The 24,438-nt window shown below is 40.3% G+C and overlaps 1 protein-coding gene across 13 annotated transcripts in view; it reads left to right on the forward strand.

The window, feature by feature from the left end:
* CALD1 (caldesmon 1) overlaps positions 1-24,438 on the forward strand; it is a 197,220-nt gene that overhangs the window by 134,415 nt on the left and 38,367 nt on the right. Inside the window, exon 1 of one of the 13 annotated variants that reach the window (XM_062591093.1) lies at positions 7,152-7,388. The exons of the other annotated variants lie outside the window; for them this stretch is intronic. Within the exon in view, the coding sequence (XP_062447077.1) occupies positions 7,342-7,388 (47 nt within the window). The 5' untranslated portion in view covers positions 7,152-7,341. Of the gene's footprint in view, positions 1-7,151; positions 7,389-24,438 lie in introns of those variants that run through there. 13 annotated transcript variants of the gene reach the window in all.

A 24,438-nucleotide genomic window follows, 5' to 3' on the forward strand; every position in this document is an offset into this window, starting at 1 on the left:
ATCTGATTCCTGTCAAACCCAATGGCTGTCATACTGACGCAAAGACCAGCCAATATTGAGAAAATTTGAGAAAGGTATTTTGCCAAACAAAAAAGAGAAAAACAGCAACACCCCCCTCCCCCCCATTTTAATATGCATTCCTATAGGAATCTGAAGGACAGAAGAAGGGGAAAAAACACACTGACGCACTGACCATTCTAACAAAAGTCATACTGTACTGGTCTTTTTTGGGAATGTTTTTTGAAGTTTTCCACTGACTGGAAGCTTTTGAAGGGAAGAAAAGAAAAGAATCATCTTCTGTCTTCAATTAACTTTGTTAATGATTAACAGAGCAGTGCAGTATGTGTGGTGTGCTTTAATTAAATCAGAGGAGACATGATTTGGACAAGATTTTAGTTTCACTTTGAAACTTATTAAATAAACTGACACTGTTTGCTCTCTGAAAGTTCTTGGGAGCATCCGGTTTGATTGTAATCCCTGCGCAGCTAGTGAAGTAAAGCCCATTCCAAAATACCTACGGGCCATTTCCAGATATTAAAAATGAGCAGTCTAGTCAGCCAGAGATCTAACTGATCATCAACCTGCATGGGAAGGAGGCCTGTTCTGCAGCTCCAACCTATTTTTAAGCTAAGCTCAGGAGTAGGAAAAGCTCAGTATCTCTAGCTTAGGTTTGAGTTTTGAATACCTTCGAGCTGTTTAAGTGGCATAAACTGTTGAACAGTCACTGGCTTCAGTGGAATTCTGATGGTTTTGCTAGCTGAGTTTATTGGGTTGTTCGTGAAGTTGAGATCCTAATTTGGGCTTGGATCTTGCTCACCACTAAAATTCAGGGAATAAGAAGACAAGCTTAGTTTGAAGTGAATAAGAATGTTTGGACCATACCTGTTAATATATTAATAATCATAGAATTATAGAATTGATAAGGTTGGAAGGGACCTTTGGAAATCATCTAATCCAACCCTTAAACAAGTGGCCCATATGGGGATTGAACCCATGACCTTGGCATTATTAGCACCGTGCTCTAACCAACTGAGCAATGTTAATAGTTTTATATAAAACCTATTGGCAAAAGTGTTGCAGAAATTCAGTATTGCCTAAAACAGTTGAGGTGCAGGGAACTTGCATCTATATTATTGGCAGCTTATATGGCTTTCAGTTTTGTGAACTCTGCAAATATTATACTACATGAATGAAAGCAGAAGGGCCTACAAGCGCAGTCATAATCTTCTGGGCTTGGAGTGCTACTCTTGTTACGGCTAAGGCTGAAATACATAATAACAGTTACTGCTCCAAGCAAGTAAGAGTTCAGGTATCAATGAGAGACAGCAAATTTTAAAATTTTCTAGCCAAAATAATAGATTGCTTTTTATTGCTGTAAGAATTGGCATCTCTCCCTGAAAATGTATAAAGCTCAACAGTATGAGCACTCATGAGTAACACAGGAAGCGCGTGGGGAAGCGATGATCCTTCCCTGTGGAAGTATGCTGGAGTATGGAGAGATGCGGGTCCCCGTGAGGGCAACTCAGTGCGGGAGGTCACCAGAGCCTGTGTCATGCAGGTGGCTGTGCCAGGGCTTTCGGAGAGGATGTAAAGGTAGCTTTTGTGAATGCTTCCCTCATATGATTTCCTCCAGTTGTTCAAATGACCAGAAGGTAGCCGTGTCCTGGCTGTAATATGGAGACTATTGTTCTGATCTGATTGTTTATTTGAAAGCAGTGAAAAATGACATAAAAGAAAAGCTACGCTTTAGTGGAAATAGTCTATCACACCGTGAAATGCTGTGCTGCTTTATTTCTGGATTGTGCCTTGCCCCGTAAGTAACTGGTAGAGAATGGAAACACCAGCAAATATATTTTTCTAATCGAGTTCAATTTACAGTGGAAGTTCCTGGAATATCACTCTAACACTTGTGTTGGAGTTTGTTTTGTTTACCGTCACAGCCATACATGCAGTCAGTAATTTTTCCATGTGAGACACAGGATAATATTAATAACTCAAGAAGTGAGGACAGAGAAGACAAACTTCTCTCTGCAGAGAACCGAACTCCTGTCTGTGCTGCTCAGGACCATCCTGATCTGCAAAAGCAGATATCAGATAAGGCTAAATGCTACAGGGGTCTATATGGGTTGTCAATACCTGTAAGTACTTTACTGTGAGTGGTTAAAATTTCAAAGACTTCAGGCTCTCATGTTTTAAGGTACAAGTTTATGTTCCCAATCCTGCAGAACTCATCTGTGCAAATAGTTCTGTCTTTTGATAAGTCATTAGCTACATGATGATGTGCCCATGTGAGCATGTAAACTCCATTAACATTGCTGCCTGTGATTTACACAAGTGTATGTACAAAACCAAAACTACACATTCCATTGTGTGTGTGTGTGTGTGTGTGTGTGTGTATTATATATATACATATATAAAATCTTCACTTGCATGGCTGAGTAATTATTTTTTGTGGGTATCACTGAACACATTAAAATATCTGGCTTTGTTGCTGTTCACAGACATCCAGGTTGACATAACTAAGAGCTACAGTTAAGAACAAGGGGAGGAACAGATGTCGTAGCTGTTGGATGATTTCTTAATACTGAACTCTTTAAGACTACAAAAGGCTTACCACTGGGAAATGGCAGAATCTCCGATACTTCAGATATTTAAAACTGAATTGGGCAGGGGGAAGAGTAAGAGACTGCAGCATTTGATGATGAAGTAGATAGCCTTATTTTTATGAGTACTCAGAGATTTTATCCAAGACATTTTGTATGGGTTGCCAGACTTTACCTACTGCATATGATTTAACATGCCAAGTGTTCATCTGTGAAATGAAGTCCTTGCCCACACACCAGTTTCCTGCATTGAGAGGGGTGAATGTAGATCCTTTTTGCCTTATGAGATGCATACATTGTTGTGAACTGTGGGGGCATTGCAGAGCAGACTTGAAAAAAACCCCGGAGTTCGTCTACTCCGTGAGAGCATGAAAGACATTGTGGCATCTTTCATTTTCCCAGGGAGGGAACAGTTAAAAATATCCTTCAAACAAGGAGCAGATGTTAATGTCATCAGAGTGGATTTTCTTAAAAAACACAGAGTTCTGTTTCTCTTGCAAAATGCCAGTAGCTTTGCAAAGTTCTCTACAAGTCTGTCCACTGATTTCAGGATAGCGGCACTCAGGAGAGGAGGTGGTGTGGTGAGGTATTTACTGTCTCTGAAGCAAATCAGGTATATTTCTGTAAATTATTTGCCTTCCCATTTCAAAATTGCCTTGGCTTGGAAAGGGACTACACAAAGAGCTAAAGGAACGTGGAGGTATTTGAGTAACAGGACAAGAACAGTGGGCATCCAAGTGACAGACAGAACCCGTTACTGACAAGAGTGTACAGAAAGGGCTAAACTATGTATGGGAAGGCATGGTTTGGACTACTTCTGTGCTTCTGTCAAGTTCTAAATTCAATACAAGCTGTAAAGGAGAAATGATTCAAGGGTTATTATGATTGACTCACCAAAAACTCTGCCTTACATGCAGGAATGGTTAAAGTAAAAATAACAAACAAAATGTTAAGTGGCTCTCTGGACGACCTCTGGACATTCCTATTGTTAGTATGAGTAGTCATTGGAACCTCCCAGTAATAATTTCCTTTTGGAAAGCTCTCATGTCTCCTTCCTCCTCCTCATTTTGCTGCTTTTAATGATGAGAAGCTATGAAAGGCCCTGTAGTTCCTTTCATTGTTGTAATAGATGAGCCTTGACTCTTAAAGTCATTTAACTTGAATTTGTTGGAGTGAATGACTCCTTTCAAGTGCAATAGTTTAGTTAGTGTTTGTTTACCTAGTTTTCTCTCCCTCTTGTGTCCTGCTTAGTGATCTTAGTGTCCTGGAACAAGTCATCATCTCTGAAGCATCAGAACATACAAGGAAAACAAGCTGTAAGACATGCATCTCCTGTCATCATCATTTTTCATGCTGCAGATGCCCCTGTGAATTTTTGAAGTGATCCAGAAGAAGGTTGTTTGCCTCTTGTTGTTCCATATGCAACATCTTCACCTCAGGGTGAAAAAGGAGATTACAAATCCCTTTCAGTTAAATTATTCAATAAAGTAAACAACAACAAACTTGTTTGTGAAATAAAAGGGGTTATTAAGTACAGGGCTCTATAAATGACTTGGCTTCTCCTCCCCCTTTTCAAAGAGGATTGCACACATGACACAATTTTGGCTTAGTGTCAGCCTCTTTCACTGGAACCAGTTCTGTATGGCTGTACACTATGGAGCTGCTGGGTGCGAATGCTTAGCATTGCATGTGTTGGCCACCATGAAGCCCTCCTTTGAGAAGAGAGACAGTGTTTCCAGTAGTGCAAACTGAGTCGTGAAAATGTCCCTGTAGTTCTTGTTAAAACAGAGATGTTCCTCAGCTGAACAGACCTTGCTATTTCAGTGACGTGCCGAGCTCTTGAGGATACAGCGGATGATGAAGCTTCATGGGCATTCATCAGTGCCACAACACCACTAACACAAGCTAGTCTAGGTCCACTGGGCAGTGTGCTTATTGCCTGTATGCAGTGGATCAACATTACTGTGTCCAGAATCACATGTGGTCTTGCAGCTTTGCGAGTGTGATGAATCATCTTTATAGCACTTTCTGGTTGGGAAAAAAAATTAACAACTGGTATTGTCAAATTAAAAAAAACAATATGCTGTCTCCTACCTGCAGGGCATTTCAAGCAGTTGTTACCAACGATGCTCACTGAAGATGAGCTGCAGCCAGTTTGGCAGAGAGACTGCTACTCTTTGGGAGTGGGGCTTTGCTTACTGCATATATCCTCAGTTCTTCATTTGTAGGCAAAAATGCAAACTAGCACATCAGCCGAGGATAGATTTACATGGCCAGTATTAATCATGGCTCAAGAATTCATTAGACAAAAGATATCTATTCTCAGTAGCGTTTTATAGGCAAGAAGATGCAGTTCAGTGTAAGAAATTTTTGCTCCAGATTAAAAATAGGCATGTAAAGCAGTTGTGTTTCATCTAGGCAGGAAGTGCTCCTCCAGATTTTTCTAATTCAAAACGTTAGTTGGAAAAGCAGAGAAAAAAACCCTGTGTTTCTCCTGAGTGCCCTGATCTAACGGATACATTTTAAAACAGTTCCAGGATATACTACAAGTGCAGGAGATTCCTCTTTCTCCTACTGACTCAACAAATAGCTCAGATCTGCCACTGAGAGCCAGGGTCTGTCTGCATCATAATAGAAGCAATGGGATTTTTTGAAAAAAAAATCTTTAAAGAAGAAAAGTGTAAAGTTTTAGAAGACACTCAAGTTGCTTGTATGTGATCCTACATGGGAATAGTTTTGTTTGTGAGCACTGCAATAACCTGAGCATTCCAGGATACATTGAAAAAGGCTTGGAACTCACTCAACTGGAAAAAGATCCATTTCTGTGACATAGTAGTAAATACTGATCTGTACTAGAAATCTGTGGGACTGCGTTTGGAGCCCAGATTATAGTTTCATAATCATCAATTCTTAGATCTGGCATCTGATTAAAAAGTATTTTACCAGAACAGTGATACAATCTTTGTTTAACTGACTCTCTTCCAAGAGAGAAAAATCTGCCTCTGTAATTTCCCAATCATGGAAATTTCTTTTCTGGGAGGAACAAAGATGACTGCCTTGTCATCAGCATTTTCTAAGGACTCTTCACGTTCACACTGCCCTACATGTCCTCTTTCAGTTGAGGACAGTGTAAAAGAAGTGGAGATGGCCTCCCTGTTGGACCCTGATCTCATTTGCAGATCGTTTGTAATCCCAGAATCCACAGTATTCTCCATTTGCAGTCAGCAGTGTTGCCATTTCCCTGCGCCAGCCCAAAATTCTAGTACATTTTGTACTTGAAAAGATGGATAAATCAGGTAGGTAAAGAAATAACAATCTGGGGGGGAGGAAGGAGGATATGGCAGACCTGTTCTGCAAAAAGTCTAAGCCTGTGCATTCCTGCATGAGAATCATGCAGCATGCTAGAAAGCACAGAAGTGTAACTTATCCTCAGAAGCTATCCTTGAAATGGTACAGCGAGTTTTATAGAGGCAAAAAATCAATTATCTGCTTTGGCATTTGAGCAGAACACAAATTGGTGAATATTTCTTAAAATCACTGAGAAGGAAACTGTTAGGCTCATGCCTCTGTTGAGAGCCAACATTATTGACTCAGTGCTTACTCCAGGGTAAGAGTGCCACCTACTGAACTCCTTCCCACAGAAGTGTGAGCTTCTAGGAGGGATCTCCCCTCAAAGTACTAATCCATCCAGATCCACCCCTGTAATTTATGAGGTTAAGCAGGATCACAACCTGGGGTGGAATTGGCTGCAGGACTGTGCAGTGAGCTGTTTCAGTTTTCTCACATAGGCCAGCTTAAAGGGGTATGAGAGCCAAGCATGTGAAATCATGGTAACTGATGGTGCCTCCATTTAAATTATCTTGTTTGCATTTCTATTTCCTGCTTCATTCAGATTCAGGAGATTATATGGAAGAATGTTGAGAAGAGCCTGTTAGACTGGATTTTGCTGCAGCCATGTTTTTAATCCCATTGCTTAATATACAGTGGTCTTATCCTGACTCTGTTGGGCTTTGCAGCTGCTTGCTAGCTCCCTGGATTTGTTTCCATTTGGAAATCACTCTAGTCTTTTGAGCTTTCACTTCCAGCTTGACCTTTCACAAGTTTGACTCGATGCATGTGCTTGCAATATATTTAAGCAATGATTTATGATCAAAAGGGAGGACTGTTTCCTGGACTATTGTTTTACATTTGGTCCTCTCCCCTTGTCGTCTCTGGGCAGGCTGGAACGTGACTTTCCTACAAGCAAATGCTTGTGAAGGCATCTTTGTACAGTGTATGTGGTTCGCACTGCTTGGTGCCTGGGCAAACTTGCTGAAGCAGAAGCACTTCTTGTGGAAACTGAATGGGAAGTGAGCATTTGTCTGTCAAACTGAGCAGCTGAGAAATCTGCAGGAATTTCTGCAATCTGAGGTCCAGACATAACAAAGAGGCTCTATTAGAGAGAATACAGTAAAAAAAAATAATAATCATATGATCGCAGAGCGGAGGGACCAGAGGGAGGCGAAGGGAGGGGGAGGATACAAGATAGATAATGAGCTTGACAAGAGGCGAACAGTGTGTCATTTCGGAGCTACAGGACCGACCAAATGGTTAACCTGTGGGGTGGAAAGAGCATCCAATGAGTCTTGCATGCCTGAAAGGATAATGGCATTTTTATTATCTCATTCCACGCCCTGATCATCCGTCCATTTGCTCCCTGGAGCTGGCAGCAGTTTGCACTGATTCATACGCTGCAGACATGATCAGCAGATCGTACTGCAGGCAGAACTTGTCAAGTCTTTCCAAGTGAGTTCCCGATTTATTGTGATATCTGTATGGCTTTAGCCTTTCTGTTTTATGTGGGAAGTGCTGGATGGTGGTGATGGGAAAGGGGCACAAAACAGTATGTGATGAGTTTGGAAGTTGGGTGAACTGGGGAATAAGCATTGGATTCAGGCTGTGTTCTTTTGCTCTTCTTTTTGTTATATTGTATTCTCTTGTCTAAAAGAAAAATCAATGCATTTATGCGTCTTTTTGAGCCAAACTTCAGAATTTAAGTTGCTTTGTTCCGAGGCAGAAGTAGGTAGAAGAGTATGTTGGAAGGACTGGTTGCTAATCAGAGTGCTGTTAATGAGAAGTTTGCAGAAGTTTCATAGTTTGTTTGAAAGCTTTCTCATAACTCGGATTGCTTAGTCCACTAAGTAAATAAAGTTCTCATGACGCATTTATCTCTGAATATGGGAGGGAAGCAAATGAAGAAAATCAATTGGCGTGTGTAATACTGCTAAAGAAATTATCTGATTTATTTGGGTCTTGTGTTATCGCTTTGTTCGTCTGCTTTGTATGTTGAGGGGAGGAAAACAGGGCACTGCTTAGTCTCTAAAATACTGCGAAGTGATTTGTCTCAGGGTTTTGTTTAAAATCTGGGAGAGACTTTCAAAAGTGACTGAGATTTTGGGGTTCTTGTTTTTGGAGTTTCAAGCATGAAATCCTGTGCTCTTGGGAGGATCGTGCTCAGAGATTTCTGAAACTCGGATGTTCCAACAAGCCCCTTCCAGGAGCATAAAACCCTTAATCATGATTTCAGATAGTGGGGAATAAATAGTAATTAAACTAAGTACACGTCAAATGATTTTGTTTTGTGCTGGGTCCTTGGTTGAAATGGCCACAGATTGTGGCAGCCAGCCCTCAAGGGACTGCTGTATGGGAACAGGGAGTTGCGGGGCAGAGAACTAGTTTCACTGCAACTGGTGCAAGAGGAAAGAGAGGGAGAGAAGAAAGGAAGACGAGAAGTGAGTGAGATTTGGACCCTGGTGCTGTTACATAACTAGAGCAAACTGTGACTCTTAAGCCTGCTGCGGGGAGCTGACCCTGGGTATAGTGACCCTGGCTTGAAGGCTCTGGACCGACCTTCAGACCCTTTTCACTGGCCTGCACTGGGGCCAGTTTAGCTAGATGTCAGTGTCTGGCTGTTCTGCTTAAAAAGCTAGAAATCTTTGGATATCCTTGCTGAGGGAGATGCTGCTCCACTCCCCAACTGGGTGAGAGAAAGCATCATTAATGTGCTAACTTTATCACTTGTATATGTCTGAGGTGTTCGGTGAGTGCTGCAAGGAATGCCCCAGCTTGTGTCCGCTTTAGTACCCACAGTTATGTACATGAGTTGGTGGAATTTTATCTGAGTGAAAATAATTCAATCTCTGTCTTTTGAAACATGGTTAGCTGCTCTCCTGTGGTTTCCTACACCTTCTGAGATTCATATCCAGTAGTTCTACATGAGAGCAGACACACCTTGACAACAAGACAGGGGTTTTGTTTTGCCACGTCTAACAGCAGTATTTTTGGGGAGGACGTTTAAGAGAAATCAAATTGGTGGCCAAAAGCTGCAAACTGATTTATTCCCTTTTAACAAACATCTCTGTGACCTTGGGCTAAAAGTGCAGAAGACACCTTCAACATTATCCACAAAGGCTTCTTCAAAGCATTACTCAGTGAAATACATGATGAAATACGGCCCTTCCCAGACTGAGACGTAACTTAATCATTCTAAGTCCTTGTGCCTTCTCAAGAGATTGCAATGGAATAGAAAAGGAGTATTAAAGTCTTTATAAGTTAATTCTTTGGAGATTCTCCAGGGAAAAGGAGGAGGCAGTGATTGCGCTGTTTTGAATGAGGTACAATGTGATTTTTAACTTCTTGCAAATGTCCTCTAATGGCCCTTTATATGGTGGTTTCAGCTGCATTGTTTAAGATACTGTCTGTGCCCTCAGTATACCTGTAGTATTTGTAGAAAATGTTGTAATTGCTAAGTAGCTGAATGTAATCCTGTTAGCATTCGATACATTGGAAACTAAAAGCAGAAGCTGTTGTCATAGCCAAGGACTTATTTGAATTGGCCTGAAAATGTTGAAACTGCTTAGTAAATGTACAGGGATTAAGTTGACTAACTTCACTGGAGGCTAAAATTGGTGTTTACCATGCAAATTTCTATGGAAAGCAGAAGTGTTCTTTGCCAACGGGTAATCTTCCTGAAAAATACTGCTTTTGCTCAAAATCTACATCTTATTTGTAGGCAGTTTTGTTATTGGAAATTCATTCTTTCACTGCATACACTTTTTGTGTATGTGCCTTGTATTGTAGGCTATCTTTTCCATTCCTTGACTGGATGTTTAAGCCAGAGAATTGGCTTGTTTTATTAGGATAAGGGAGAGGGACTTGAAGGAGATGCTTTACTCTTCTCTGCAGGCAGCAACAGTGTTAGTAGGACTGTGCTGTTTGATTAATTCTGCTTGGAAAATTGATGCTGTTCATTTTCACTTGAAGCTATCTCTTTCCTTCTTTTTAGTCTTTTGCCATGCTTTTCATTCCTGTTCCCACAGAGGATCTGAATCCTTAATTTTTCAAAACTCTTTTACATTACTCAGATAAAATAAGGTAGGCATAATGTAACTAACAACCAGATGCACAAAGATGTTAGCCCGTAGCAAGTCCATATGTCCCAATTTTAAAAGCTAAAACCACTAGATAACCTCTGAAAGTAGCTCTTCCTCAACAGTGACAAATTTACCATGTGCCAAGAAATAGGCCATTTATTTATTTTACTTTTTAAATGTCAGCCCTTTCATACTCAATCTGTCCATCTGTGCACTGTGGACAGTTTATACGCAGCTTGCACATCAGTGTGTTTGGGAGTGAAGTCCAAAGCATTTGAGAAAGTGGTAGATGAGTACTTTAGATGCAAATACAGTTATCTATGGGAGCATCATACTTACTTTAAACCTTGTGGTAACTACACACCATGTACATAGAGGATTCTTGATATATTAGTTGCCACCACCTGAATGAAATGCAGTGGCTTTGGGATTTGGTTTACACATCGGCAGGAACAGTGGCTGTTGCAGACTGAATGTCCAATTCAAGATTTTGTAGCTGGATTTAGGGACCAGAAGAAATTTACTGGAAGAGCTGAAATTTTTTTGAGTGAGGCTATCCTTCTTGATGGAAGAAACAGTATGGCAGAGGAAGATCAGGTCTGTAAGGAAACACTTTGATTTTTGCAGCCTTTATTGAGGGATGGATGCTTCTCTTCCTCCAGCACAAGCAGAGCAATGGGGTGCCCAGGGCACTGTGCGCAACTAAACTGTGTGTGGGGTTTGGGGCGGCCACCTGAATCTGATGTCATCATTTTGCGAGGACCCAGTTTCTAAGGTTTTCTCAGACAACAAGTGACTCTGGAGAGTTTCATGAAAACCTTGAGCTACATTTTCCTTCCTATCCAAATCTTGGTTCAAGCCAGAACAGTGGTGAAAAATTTCAGACTTGCTCTGGTACTGCTCTCTGGAGTCTGCATGCCTGAGAAGAGCTGTGGGTTGTTTCTGGTGAGTGGTAAATTTGGCAAAAATAAGGCAAATGGGGAGAACTGGCTGGGAATTCATGTCAGGTTCTGCAAGTAGCTTCACTGAAATGAAAACAACAGGAATTACATTTTTTTTTAAATGAAAACAATTTCCTTTGATACTTTCTAAATAAGAAGAGAAATTACTGAGCTGCTGCTTTGCAGTATTTTTTTGAAATACTTTTGATTCAAAATTGACCTAAATTAAAATAAAAATGTTTTAAAAAGGGATTAGATAAAGATTAGCCTTCTTGTTTCAGGCTAAATTAAAATGAAATAACCCTGAACGTTTTCCATATTGCTTTACCCTGACAAGGGTCTTTTTTTTTCTGCTTCAGCAAAACTAGAAAATTCATTGTTAGTGCAGATTTTAAATCCAGATAACTCCTCCATAGCCACACTGTTGGCCTAGGTGTTCTCAAATTATATTCAACCAGCATGGGAAGGGGGTGGCAAAACTTCATCCTGCTATTTTGTACCCCTGCCCTTCACTTCTCCACCAGATCTGCAGTCCGAAGCCTCCCCAATTCAGAGTAAAAAAAGAAGGCTCAGAAGTATGGGGGAAATTCTCTGGTTATTATTTCAGGACTGTCTGTGTTCTTCTACGCAATTTGAATATCACGGTGCAGATGTAGTAAACTAGATAATCCAAAACTGTATATTTAAAAAGCCAACCAAGCAAAATAGTTCCATCAATAGCTTGAATAATTGAAATAGATCTAACTGTCTTTGTAACTTTTTACCCCTCTCTGCCTTTTGTGGTGTTAAAGAAAATGCAACAAAAATATTTTCTTTCTTTGCAGTATTTTCATGTACTGACATTTATGTTTTGAAACTTGTAAGCGCTAATGGATATTAAAAAAATCCCTTTGACTTCAGTAAGGCTGCTTACATATCTAAGTAACTGCAGGGCCAAGATTATAATTATATATGTGTATAATGTTAGGCTTCATACATTTATCCATTCCAATTTTAATTCTTCATTTTAGAAAATCTATGATCAAATCTTGGAACCCAAACTAAGCTGATGTCGTCCCTTTTAATTTAGGACTCAGCCCTTTTATTCTCCTCCTGTGTTTTATTTTTATTAGTTGCTTTCTTTTTGTGCTGATGTGCAGCACATAATGTTAAAGCTGCTTATTAAAGCTAGAATTTTACAGCATGGAGACTGTCCTAATAAGGGAAAAAAGCTAGCCCTTTATTGGTGAGGTAAGAGGAATCAGGCAGCGGATAATTTTTTTGCTGATTGAGAAGGATAAGGTGCGGTTTGGCAGGTATCACATTGGTTTGGCATTTGCTGACATGGTTCCTCTTTTCTACAGTTCAAATCCTTTGCAGAGTAGACAGTCAGGGAGAGCGCTTCTCCCCCCTCTTTCCCTCCCCTCGTCCTCTTTCTCACAAGTATTCAGCAGTGCCATAAAATCTCACTGCGACACACAGACTGGATGTGGTAAGGAGAAGTTTCGGCAAGTCTAACAGTGCCATATTGTAGTCACCTTTAAAGGAACACTAGGCACGCTGAAACATACTTTTCCACGTGAGCTGCCTGCATCTAAAGCATTTAGATGCCTATGAAGCTGTCAAAAAAATCACACTTCAGTCCAAACTATTACGGTCCAATTTCTCTCTTCCATCCATCAGTGAAGGAAAGCACAAACTACAATTTTTAGTTGATGCTTTAAATTGTTTGTCTGCTTTTCTTTCAGATTGCTTTGAAAGTTCATATTGAATTCTAGAAAGGAGTAACACAACCCAATTTTGAATAAAGGATTCAGTACAGACTTCAGGTTTAAAGAGAGTTCCTTGGGTTTTAAGCTGAGTTACGATGAGTGAAGTTTCAAGTGAGGGCAGAGGCTAGTATCTAAATTCTTTCTTTCACAGTTTCTGTTTGTCTCTTGGTAACTGAAATAGTTAGCCAAGTATTGACTCTGCTTAAATTCACTCTGTGTTGCATCAGAAGACCAAAAGTAATGTGAAGGGCCTGCTCCCCTCCCACCTATGCTCCCTGCCCTTTATGTGGTTCTTTGCCTGTAGGAGGAATAATGGTTAACTGGGGACTAAATGCCCATTTTTTTCTGTCACTTGGTTATTTATTTTCTTCTGATTGATACACATTTGATTTTATGCCTTGTGAAGCGCTTTTTCTTCATTTTTTTAAACATAATAATTCTAGTGTACATATCCTGTTATTGTTGAGGTCAGCTTACTGAGGGCAAAGGATGTGAAAGATAAACTTGGATGATAATAAAGCAGAAAAGAAAAATAAACAGTACCAGTAGTAGGGACTGGATGAACCAGTTCACATCAAACAAAGCATACAGATGCAGTGTTAGAGGTGGGCTATTCCCAACATCTTGCTGTGCAACCACTTCCCTTCCGTTTCTGTGGATGGTAAATTGAATTACAGTCCCCTCTAATTACAGCGGAAACTTCTTCCTTGTGACCTGCTGTGCTACTGTTGCCCCTTGTGTGCAGCTCAGCAGATGGAAGCAAGAGCTGAAGTATCATGCCTGTCTGGTCATCTTGACAGCCTAGAGCTGATAGTTGATCCTGAGACGTCATTAACTATGTCAATATTGAGTACTTTATGTGGCACATGCATTGCCCTTGCAGATGCTTCTTTTTTTCTTTTTCTCTGATACTTATTCCTGTTCAGACCCTCCTTCCTCAAAATCAAAAATCTTTCTTGAAGATCAGAAGCTTGGCTATCGTTGTTTTCTTCTTCTTCTTCTTCATTTGTTTTAATTTCCACACACCACTTTTTTATATACCTTGACTAAGCAGCAATGAAAAGTATTCAGATTCTCATGAGAAAGCGTGATTCCAGCAGAATTTGGCATGCCAACCTGCAGAGATTAACTCTGTGTAAGTAGTTTTGATTCTGACCTCTGAATCATTTTCATATCCCTTTCAAGTAAGAGATCATCTTTTAACTTGTCTGCTGTGCATTTAAAAAAATTAGAGAAAGTAGTCCCTGCAGAAGCAATCTGTGTATGCTTGTTTTCCTTCCTCAGTAGTCTAAGAAATGCGAAGTCCTGTCCTAGAGGTGTGTCCTTGGGTCCAACAGACTTGTGACTACTGGGTGTGAGATCTTGGCTTCTGCTCAGTGTGTCATAGCCAAATTGCCTGCAGATTTTTTAACGATAAAAATATAATGCAAGTTTCTGAAAAGGAGAGAGTATTTTGGCATGCCACATTCCACCTGCAGTACTTTTCGGCACTGGAGTTGCTTCAGTGTAATAACAGAAGTACCATCTGGCATTACAAATGTTAGCATTCTGGCAGCTTTTTTTTTTTTTTTTTTTTTTTTTTTTTTTTCTGGGGGGAATTTGTAACTTGTCAGTGCTCTTATGGGATGGATGAACCTCACAAGGTTCAATACTGTAGTTTAACCATCCCAATCTGATGTGGACCATCCCATGCTGAAATGGCTATGGTGGAACCCTTATAATCCCTTTCTTCATTTTGAGGTTGTCACTGACCTTGAACTTCTGTCGACAAGAGCGGCCTCTCCTTTACCACATGCTTCATTTCCTTTTTCCTTTTGTTTTTCTAAGTACTGCTGTTACTGTGTTACATGATACTTTGCAGAACATAAATGAAGTGTGTCCTAACCATACCATGTTCTCTTGCATATTCATTTCTTCAAAAGTATTCTTATGTTTTCTAAACCAGTGTCAAATAATAGCCGTATGAGTTTTGCATAACACTGTTCTGTGAAGCAGGACACTTTTAGGACTGTGCTTTCCCAGCAGAAGGGAGAGCACTGGCATGGATTCTAGGTGTTTAAGATGGTGCTATGCATCTCAGTCTTAGTCTTCTGCCTCCTGCTGGAAGAAGAGTGGGCAGATGCATTGTGTCAGCAGTTTCCTTTATCAGGATCCAAAGAAGTCCCAAAGCAGAGGTCAAGTTTGCTTCCAAAGCTAACTAAACGTTCACTTTTACTGGAAAGATTAAGGCAGAGAACTAACTTTATTCTTGCTTATGAAGCTCCTCTGCTACCTTTACTATAAAGCCTACAGAAAGGCAGTTTTTAAAATCCTCTGCAAAGGCAATGCAGTTTTCCTTGAGACTTGTCAGCATGCTAAAAAATTCTTGTATCACTGTAGCAATGCTATCTTGGAATTCCCGCCAGTCCTTATCTGCATGGCCATGAAGCTCCCCACTGATAGCGTGTGCATTAGCGGTAATTTGCAGCCCATCCAGTTGAGGATAAAAATTCCTGTGTTGCGGATATCTGAGAGCTGCATTTGATCCTTTGTCATTTTGGGATAGCCACGGGGTGAATTCCTTATTGAGTTCCTGAATTCTTCTCTCTTTTTCAAACTCACCCAAACCCCTATGGAGTGATCAGGTGAGAGACAAAAGTTCAGCTTCGTACCTATCATACAGTTCCCATGCTTATAGCTCCTGAGGTAGAAAAATAAATGCTCTGGGTCTGTGAAGTGGTATTTGTTTCTGTTAAATTTTGTGTGTGTGCTAATTGTTTCCTGTGCTATTCTCCCCTGGCATTCATACCTGGCATTCATTCTCTCCCCCCAAAAGGATATATATAAATACAGTTTTTACAAGATTGTAGTAGGCAGAGATTTTGCTGTTTAGTGCCTGTCTTTTGACCCCTTCTAGCCCTTCTCAGCATGCAAGACATAAATTTAGTGAGAGTCTAAGTCCTAGAGAGGCAGATAGTGTTGCAAGGCTTAGGTAGTAGGGGTTCAGGCTTGGGAGAATTTAAGGCAGGGCTCACAGGTGTGGAGAAGTGACATAGAGACATTCATTACCATGCAATAAGGTGAGGAGTGACAGAGTCTATTTGGAACATGAGAAGAAAAGGGGAAGAAACTGGAAAAGCTTCTGGAGAGGTGAAATGGAGGAGAAAATCATTTGAGAGTTCTCTGTGTAACATGGGAAAGTAGGTAGTGGGTCCTTCCCTAGAGCTTCATGAATCCTTGGTAGTTTTGTGGGAGTATTTTGAGCAAAGTTTGGGCAAAGATTCAGAAAATGTGTTTATATACACGCATAGCTATGCACTAAGACTGACATACGACTCCGTATCATACTTAGGTTAAGCCGACAGAAGAACCCGTAAGTACATCCAAGAACTCCTTGCTGGTAGAGAATTGCCAATGTTTGTGAACAGAGACATAAAACTTAACTCATTAGACCTATTGGTCTAATACTTTATTGCTGTACGTAGTGCCTCTGAATGCCATGCTAGCTTCTGAATCCCCTAAATGGTCATTTTTTCACTGAGCATTCCTGTGTGTTATTAGTCCGAAGAGAACTGAAGCGCAGGGGAGTTTAAGCATTTCGTGCAGGAACTTGTAGCAGAGATAGGGGCCAAATGAAGCTTTCTAATTCTCATATTAAGCATCCTAATTACCAGCATTTTAGCCTGACTAAAAGCAGACTTATTTTTCCAGTTTGGGAGATTTTTGATCGCCAGACCCTTTTGCTACCTTCAATAGCAAGTTGCTATTGAAGTTGATCCTTCTTAAGGGTTCATCAGGATGATTGCAGTACTCTTATTCAATAATCTTAGTAAAATGTGCTGTGGGTAACAAGTTGGACTACACTCTTTGTAAGCAGGAATTCAATTTCTCTAATGTTTGTCCTATTTATTTATCATGCCAAATATTCTTCTATTTACACTGCTGCATCCTCGCTTCCCAAATGTTGTATTTTTATAAGAGAGTATTAAACATAGATTTTTCCATCTAGTACCCGTTTTTTGGCCCCACTCTGTGTCTTTCAGGATGCATGACTTAAATTCAGTGAGAACTTTCATAATGGGGTAAATTGAATGGTCTTCCAGTTGCACTGGGCTTTATGAGCTTATGTGAATAATTACTATGGTTTGCTGGAAAGAGGATACTTCAAAAAACCATAGCACACTTACCCGGACCAAATGTAAGGTCTGTTCTCTGTGTCACTACTAAGGATCCATCTATTGTGTGAATACTGTCCTGGTATTCAAGAGTTCTAATTGCTTCCTCAAACACTCTTCTGTCTTGCAGTGCAAGTGAGACAGGAAATGTTTTATCTTTGAGTAATGAGGTAGCCCCTTGTGAGCTGAGGTGGGAGTGCTTGACTGATGTTCAGGTTAGTCCAGTCTACACTTTAAAAGTGAAGAGGGTTGAGAGACCATGGTGCACAAGAGCCTACCTATGTGATATTTTCTGGAGTTTCTGTATGACTAAAATCTCTATGGCATGGGATGATGTTTTCTCACTGAATCACCCTTTGGGAATCCTGCCTCATCAAGCTGGCTTTTTGCACCTGTTGAAGCATGAGAAGAAGAAAGGTTTGGCAGCAAGCTAACTTCTCATTTCCCAGTGGTAGGGTGAGGACTCTGAACCCCATTTTCCATACTTTCAGGCACTTAAGTGTATCTCAGTTCACAACTCAGCACTTCAAAAAGGTGCCAGGCTGTGTTGAGGCATGCTGACCCAAGTGCAGCCTGAAGCGCTTTCACAGTGACATGGCCACAATATCCCTCAAGGTGAACTAGCTTTTCAACTTTTCTTCCCTATTTCCCAGCACACACAAGTCTTCTTTAAAATGTAAACTACTTATTTGGAAGTACCTAGCAACAGAAGAAATTAAACAGAGGAGAGGCAGGCCATCACTTGCTCAGAGAGAGCTAGGGGATCTCAGAAGAGGATGCCTCTTTGTTGAGTATGCCAGCAAAAAGCATCTCAGGATAATCAGTTCTGCCAGTGGCTTTCGCACACTTTTGGGCTCACTAATGGGAGCCAGTGCTGTGCAGCTGCTGGAGACAGCCTGGGAAGAAGGAGTCAATGTAGCTGAAACAACACCTTTAGGAAGCTGCTGGAAAAGCTCCTGGTAGCTTCAAGAGGTTTTGGACTGAGTGAGAATATTATCTGCTGTGTGGTTTAGGCTAAAATGAATACATTCATCTATGACTCCATTTTTCCATTTCATAAACTATCATTAGAATGATAACACCCTCCGTGTGGAAATCGGAAGGGGTTATAAGGATTAATTAACATTTGTAAAACACTGAGATCTTCTGATGAAAAGAAGTTAGTGAGTGCCATGTATTAATATAACAACGAGGGAAAAATAACCATCAGCCTGAGTTCACTTTAGGAACATAATGAATTATACCAGAAGCCTTAGCTTAAACATTTTTTTGTGTGTAACAATGAATTTTCAATTTCTGTTTCTTTAAAATAGTCAGTTGTGGGTCTGGTCCAGGTTAGTGCTTCTGGGCCTCTCTCACAATCCAGATGCTGAAGGAGGAAGAGGTCTGTGAACATAGTTTGCCTCTTTGAGAGGCTGCAGCTGCAACAAGAAAGAACAGTATCTGAAAGCTCGGGACTGTTTTTTTTTAAATCTGATGAACATGAAGCACAGAGGAGGCTGGGGAGAGGCTGACCCGTTACAGGAAGGATGACTGTTTTGGCAGTTGAAGAGTTACCAAATAACAAAGAGGATCTGATCAATAACTTGACATGAATGTACAACTGGTAAATACCATGCAGCTCCCCTCATTCATAAGGAGCTCATCTGCATGGAGAAATTTATTGAGAGAACTGTGTCAGTGTGAAGTGTTCTGCTATAAATATTACAGCTCTAACTCTGTGTGCAACTGCTGTTCCAGAATGAAAACAAAATGTGCACCATAATTGCTGCATGCCTGAGATGAGCATGGAACGTGCTATACATCGCAGAAGTCTCCTATTCTGGCACAGAGTCTCTGCGCAGCAGTTTCTCTGGGTTAGATGCATCCTGAGGAGCTTGTATCCTACTGGTGGTCCCCAGAACATGGCCATGTGGGCACTTCCAGGGCAAGCAAATGGTCATTAGTTTTTATCTTCGTATGTTCTTTGAATAACTCATGACTTGTAGGTAACTTGTTAGTGAGTATTTGAAATGAAAGAGGTTTTTGTTGGAATTGGGAGTTCCATGAAAAGTTTCTGTGCCTTCTTTGAAGAACTGTAGTTTTTAGGTTCATATTTCCAGTGTGATTGGTCATCTATTGTAATTTCAGAGTTGGTTTTCAACTGACTTCCTCCAATATTTTACTTTGTGTAAGCTGTTTGGTAGTTTCTTACCAGTAACTTCTGCTGGAATAAGGATTCCAGTGGAGTAATGTAAGGGAAAGCTAATTAAAAGGCTAAAGTTCAAATATTTTCTGTTTATGCGGGTGTAGTTGCAATGGCTGCATTTCAAATTTCCAGCTGTTTAAATTGCACAATGTTATTATACGATGTCTGCAAATCATTGTAACGTTAGTGGGCTGTTCAAAATGCTGTATGAGATCTTGCATATCTGTACAGGTCTGTTTTATGGAAGGAGTTTTTACCTTTCGTGAAGGTGAAAGATGCATCAGGATTAGCTTCAGAGAGATGCATGGAATGTATCTACCCCTAATCCTGATGGCAAATGACAGGATCTGCAATCATAATTCCTCACCATCTCACTGAAGACTTCTCCAAATCGCCTTGGCTGTTGACAGTATGTTTCTCAAACACCTGAGAAAGAGACAGCTGCTTGTCTATGTTAAAAGTGAACAGTCATGAATTGCCCTTGAAACCAAATCCCCACCTACACAGTATCCCCACATTGTGTGTATGGAAAATAGGTACGAGAAGACTTTAAGACATCTGATTTTCATTATTTTTTTGCCACTCGCCATATGTTGTAGCACTGAACGTATTTGTAATGCCATATCCCCCCAAAGTGGTTTATTTCAGCTAGCATAAGACTTCACAGTCTATTCTGTTTTGGTGCATGTTCTCTTATTACATTTCAATTGCTTTCCTGTTTGTAGCATTTATTTCAATATTTAGTCTGCTGTGGTATGTTAAGGCTGTGTCCTCCTCTTGCGTATGTGGTGTTGGGAAGAGTGGATGAAAAAAAAGATTATTCTATGATTATCTGAATGACTCTCTGGTAAAATTATTTTTCCAGGCTCCTTGTGTGCAGATACATACATACCTTGTACTTTGTGCACGCAGCACAAGACTTTGCTGTATTTCTGAAAGCTACAGCAGACATGGTCAGAGACCTGGCTGGCTCTGAGCAATAGTAATGTAGTTACAACCTCAATCCTCTGGGAAATATAGAACGGTTCAGATACTTCACAGCATCCAGACTCTTGCTAACACCCATACTTTTGATAAATCAAGCTGTAAAAGTAGAGAGCTCTGGCCATTTAAAGTTGTTTCAGCTCACGTGACATCTCAGGCAAGGCCAAAGGAGTTACTGAACAACGTATGGTCTAAGTAATCATGGTCCCCTACCTTGCAGTTTCCATTCTGTCAGTCGTGGTGGAATTTCAGTTCTTTAGGCTATGATACTGCTGAGGTTGGACAGCCCTATGAAGCCAGTCCCATGCTGGATATCCTGTGTTATCTCAACTTCCACCTTCCTCCTCCCCATCCCACCGTTTCTCTGGTCCAGTTTTGTTCAAATCCATATCCAATTTCAGTATCAGTCTTGGATCAGAGACCAATGTTGCGGTTATGGAGCTAGAGCCATAAATGTGCATGCTGTTCCACCCTAGGTGCGTTTCGATGATGGATGAAATAATTTCTTTTGAGATAGGTCTAGCTCTATTGGCAGGTGGTGTCCCTGATGCCAATCGAGGTCATGCTGTGGACGTCGTTCCCTTCAGGATTCACCCACTGTAGTTTCCTGGACCCTGGTTCCTCATTATTCTCTGCAACACCTAGCAGGCAAATGAAGGAAAAGCATGAACGCAAAAAGGAATTCTCCACATTGAGATTTGTCCTTTTAGAAAACCAAAGCCATGTTTCATGTCAAATTTCACGTCTCGTGTTAGCAGCATGGATGGTGATTGGGTATATGCTGGAAGCTGACTGTGAGTACATCAAGCGTTGTGATGAATGGATTATTGAGTGTGTGACTGAGATTGGTTTACACACTGACGAATCCAGTGATTTTCTGAGTTAATATCTTTTAGTGTTTGTCCTTACTCAACAGAGCAAATATGAGTTGAAACTAAAGATTTCTGTGTGAGAGACCTATACTCATTATCCCACCCCTCCTTTTAAAATATAGTGTTCTTAAAATACAGCAATCCTATTAATTTTTGTGGGGGCAATGAAATGTTAAGAGGCTCTTTATTTCCTAGTGTACTGCAATAAACAGATCTTCAAAGTAGGAAATCAGGGTAAAAAATAGAGGAGCAGGTGAAACTGAAGGCCAGAGACTGGGTTTCTGGGGCAGGAACACATAACTTATAATCGCTTGGTTTGTGCTTTCCTGAAACTATAGCTTCTTTCCTGTTTGCTGATTTGGGAGGATGCAGCGTGCTGTTTTGATATTTAAAAATAACACGAGAAATAGTCTCTCTCTCTCTTTTTTTTTTTTTTTTTTTTAAAAAAACTTTTTACTTCAGAAAACAGTATCTGCTACAGGTACAAGACTAACCTTGGCATAGAACAGAGAACAGTGGAAGCTAATTTCCCTTTATACTCCTTCCATCAGACCTCCTTGGCTCTGTCTCAGAGGAAGGCCGTGCTGAAATCTCCCTATGTTGCCGTTGCCACTGTAGCTTCTGCGGGGAGTTGGCAGGGTGTGCTCTGAGCACCGTGTTCTGTGCACACCTGGCTGAGGTGGTGCTCACAAGAGCGAGGCTTGTCTGCAAGGCCCTCAGAATTGAACCATGAGCAATCCTGGGCTGCTGTAAAAAGCTGACTTTTCTATTACATCCTAATCCCAAGTGTAAGAAACCATAAAGCACAATTACAATTCAACTGGAAGCTGCTTAAATCCATCTAACAAATAGGCTCAATCTATTGCATTTTTCCTCCTTTCTATTCTTTCATTTACTCCTGTCAAGACACCTCCTCTAAGTACAGGACCAAGTAGGACCCTCTTCTGCTCTGTCTGCAAGTTTGATAGAATTGCATTTTTAGGAGGTAAAGCTGCAGGAGATAGGGTTTCATTCTACAGTAACACTCTTGCATTTAAAGAGGGGTGGTGACATCAGAAGATTTGCACTGCTGTAGGTATAGGAAAACTGAACAACAGTAACTGGGAATTCTCTTGAAATGCTTTATAACTGTTGTGCTTGAATAAAAGATAAAGCTCTGCTTCCTAATAACAGCAGTTTCTACTCCAGCCTGTGGAGGGAAAACTATCCTGCATGTGATGTGAGTCCTTTTAGTTTTTAAATGCAAAGATGAACTGTTTCTGAGCTCCATTGCTGAGAATTTGCACACATGCTTACATATACATACACATGCATACACACACAAATACATACACACACACTCACACATATAAATATTTTTATATAAAAAATTGCTATTGGCCATGAAAAATGTCCTTGCATGCTCAGTGTCCTGTTCAGGTTCTGCTCCACACGGCTGCAGAGCTCCCAGTGTGCTTGGCTGTAGATCCCCCCTAGCCTGCCTACAGCTGCCTGACTGTCCTCGCTTAACAGCGCTTTTTTTTTTTTTTTTTTTTTTTTTTTTTTTTTTTTTTTTTTTTAAGATCTCTGGCAGTTCTACACATTTGAGAGGCCAGTTTGACTACTAAAGGTATCTATAAGAAAATGTAGATTTTGCTCCTCAAGTCTTTTACATATATGCTTGAAAGACCAAAATTTTCAATACCTCTGAGATCTTTTTTACGTTTTAAATCCTAGCGGCCTTCATCCTTGTTAAGTAGGTCTCTAAGTTGCTTCAGGTGGAGTTTTGTTTGCGATTAAATAAACAAGAAGAGAAGTTAGGTCTTAATTCTATATACATTCAGTAAGCTAGCAATTTGAGGTATAAAAGTGCTGTGAAAGCCTTATTGAATACAAGGGCCTGAAACCACAAGAAAATTTACGATTTGGCTTTGTAGCAATTGTGGATTGTGTGTGCTGGGGCGAATCCTGTAAGTTCTTGCTTGTGCCTCAGCCAGGGAAAATGCCCATTACTCTCAACAGTCATACGCCTGAAATATTACTGGGTAAGGATGTGGCATAAATGAATTTGGATTTTATTTGCAATAAAGCAGTAGAAACTAGAGTGGTGGCAGCAAGTAGAAGGCAGTTTACTACAGAGTCACGAAATACCACATCAGCCACAGTGGTATGCACAGCAGTTGGTTTTTGCTCCCACTTTTAAGTTTGAAAGAGTAAACTTATTTTGTACACTTTTTTGCCTGTTTGTCATCTACCAGAGAAACAGATTTCTGGGTGAATTCCACTAAGCTTCAAGGAAAGCAGTAAAAAAGTAATAGCTGTCAGCTAGAAAGTGCTTGGCCATTTATTGTTTTCTGCCCCGTTACTTTTTTTTTTTTCTTTCATGTGACGCGTCTAAATTAAAATGAGTTAAATATACTACATTGCTCCCTGACTGGTCAATGTCAAATCTATTGTGGATGAAGTAAAACTGCAAGGCATTACAGACTTCACATATTGAGAGAATTACATGCTTTTCCCTGGGACATTTCCAGCAAACGCTTTTATCTAAATATAATATATGTCAGAGGCAAATTTGACATTGTTTCAGTAGCTGAAGGTTTTTACCCTTCATGTTAGTGGCCCTGCTTGCGATTTATGTTGAGGTGCTCTGAGGTATTGCTGAGGCAATTTACCAGAGTTATTTGAATGTGGTTGGAGAATCTGCTTGCATTTCATATTATGAAACAGATCATCAGTTTTCAGCCATGAAGAAAAAAATATATAGGCACTTGCATGAGTCATTCTGCCGTTGTACAGAGCGATGCAGTGATAATACATCCTGGCTGTAACTACAAGACTTAGATTTTAGGGCTTGAATCTAAAACCAAAACAACAGAAGGCTGCAAGAAAGTAGACAAGGCATTGGAAACCCTGTGCCACTACTGAACTGATGCGGGTATTTTGAATAGACCCCGCTAATTTTGGAAGCCAGGATCTACCCTAGAGGCATGAGTGCAATCTTCTGCAAGGAAATAAAATCCTTGGCTACTTTTGGCCTGAATTACTTGGTAGTCACCACGTAGTATTAATATCAACATGGAGTCATTTTCCTTTGTGGTTATTGGCCTGTACATCACTTTTTGTGCTTTATTGTACTGTGTATACTGCTCACAACTTCTCCAATCTGATTGTTAAAGCAAGGGCGCCTACTGTTTCCTTACCTGTGAACAAAGCTTTAACTGTCAAAGCCATCAAAGAAAAAGAAACATCAAAGAAGAATATATGCAAGCTGGACCTTATGGAAGACCTTTTCTTTCCCATACTTATTTCTTCTGTCATGCAAAAAAACCAACAGGCATTTTTTCATGGCCAGATCCTTAACTAATGCAAATCATCCGTGGATTTTGTTTAGATGAAACTGAATTGTAGTTGTTAAAATACATGTTATTTAATGTTTTCAACATTTTCAATCAAGACTTAAAATCAGGGCAAAGCAGGCTTCTAAAGGTACTGGAGGAAATTAAAAGTGCCAAAACTGACAGAAAGAATGTTTTCTGCTAACTCATTGAATA

This window comes from Rhea pennata, chromosome 1 (genome assembly GCF_028389875.1).
Source record: "Rhea pennata isolate bPtePen1 chromosome 1, bPtePen1.pri, whole genome shotgun sequence".
Taxonomy (NCBI): Eukaryota; Metazoa; Chordata; class Aves; order Rheiformes; family Rheidae; genus Rhea; species Rhea pennata.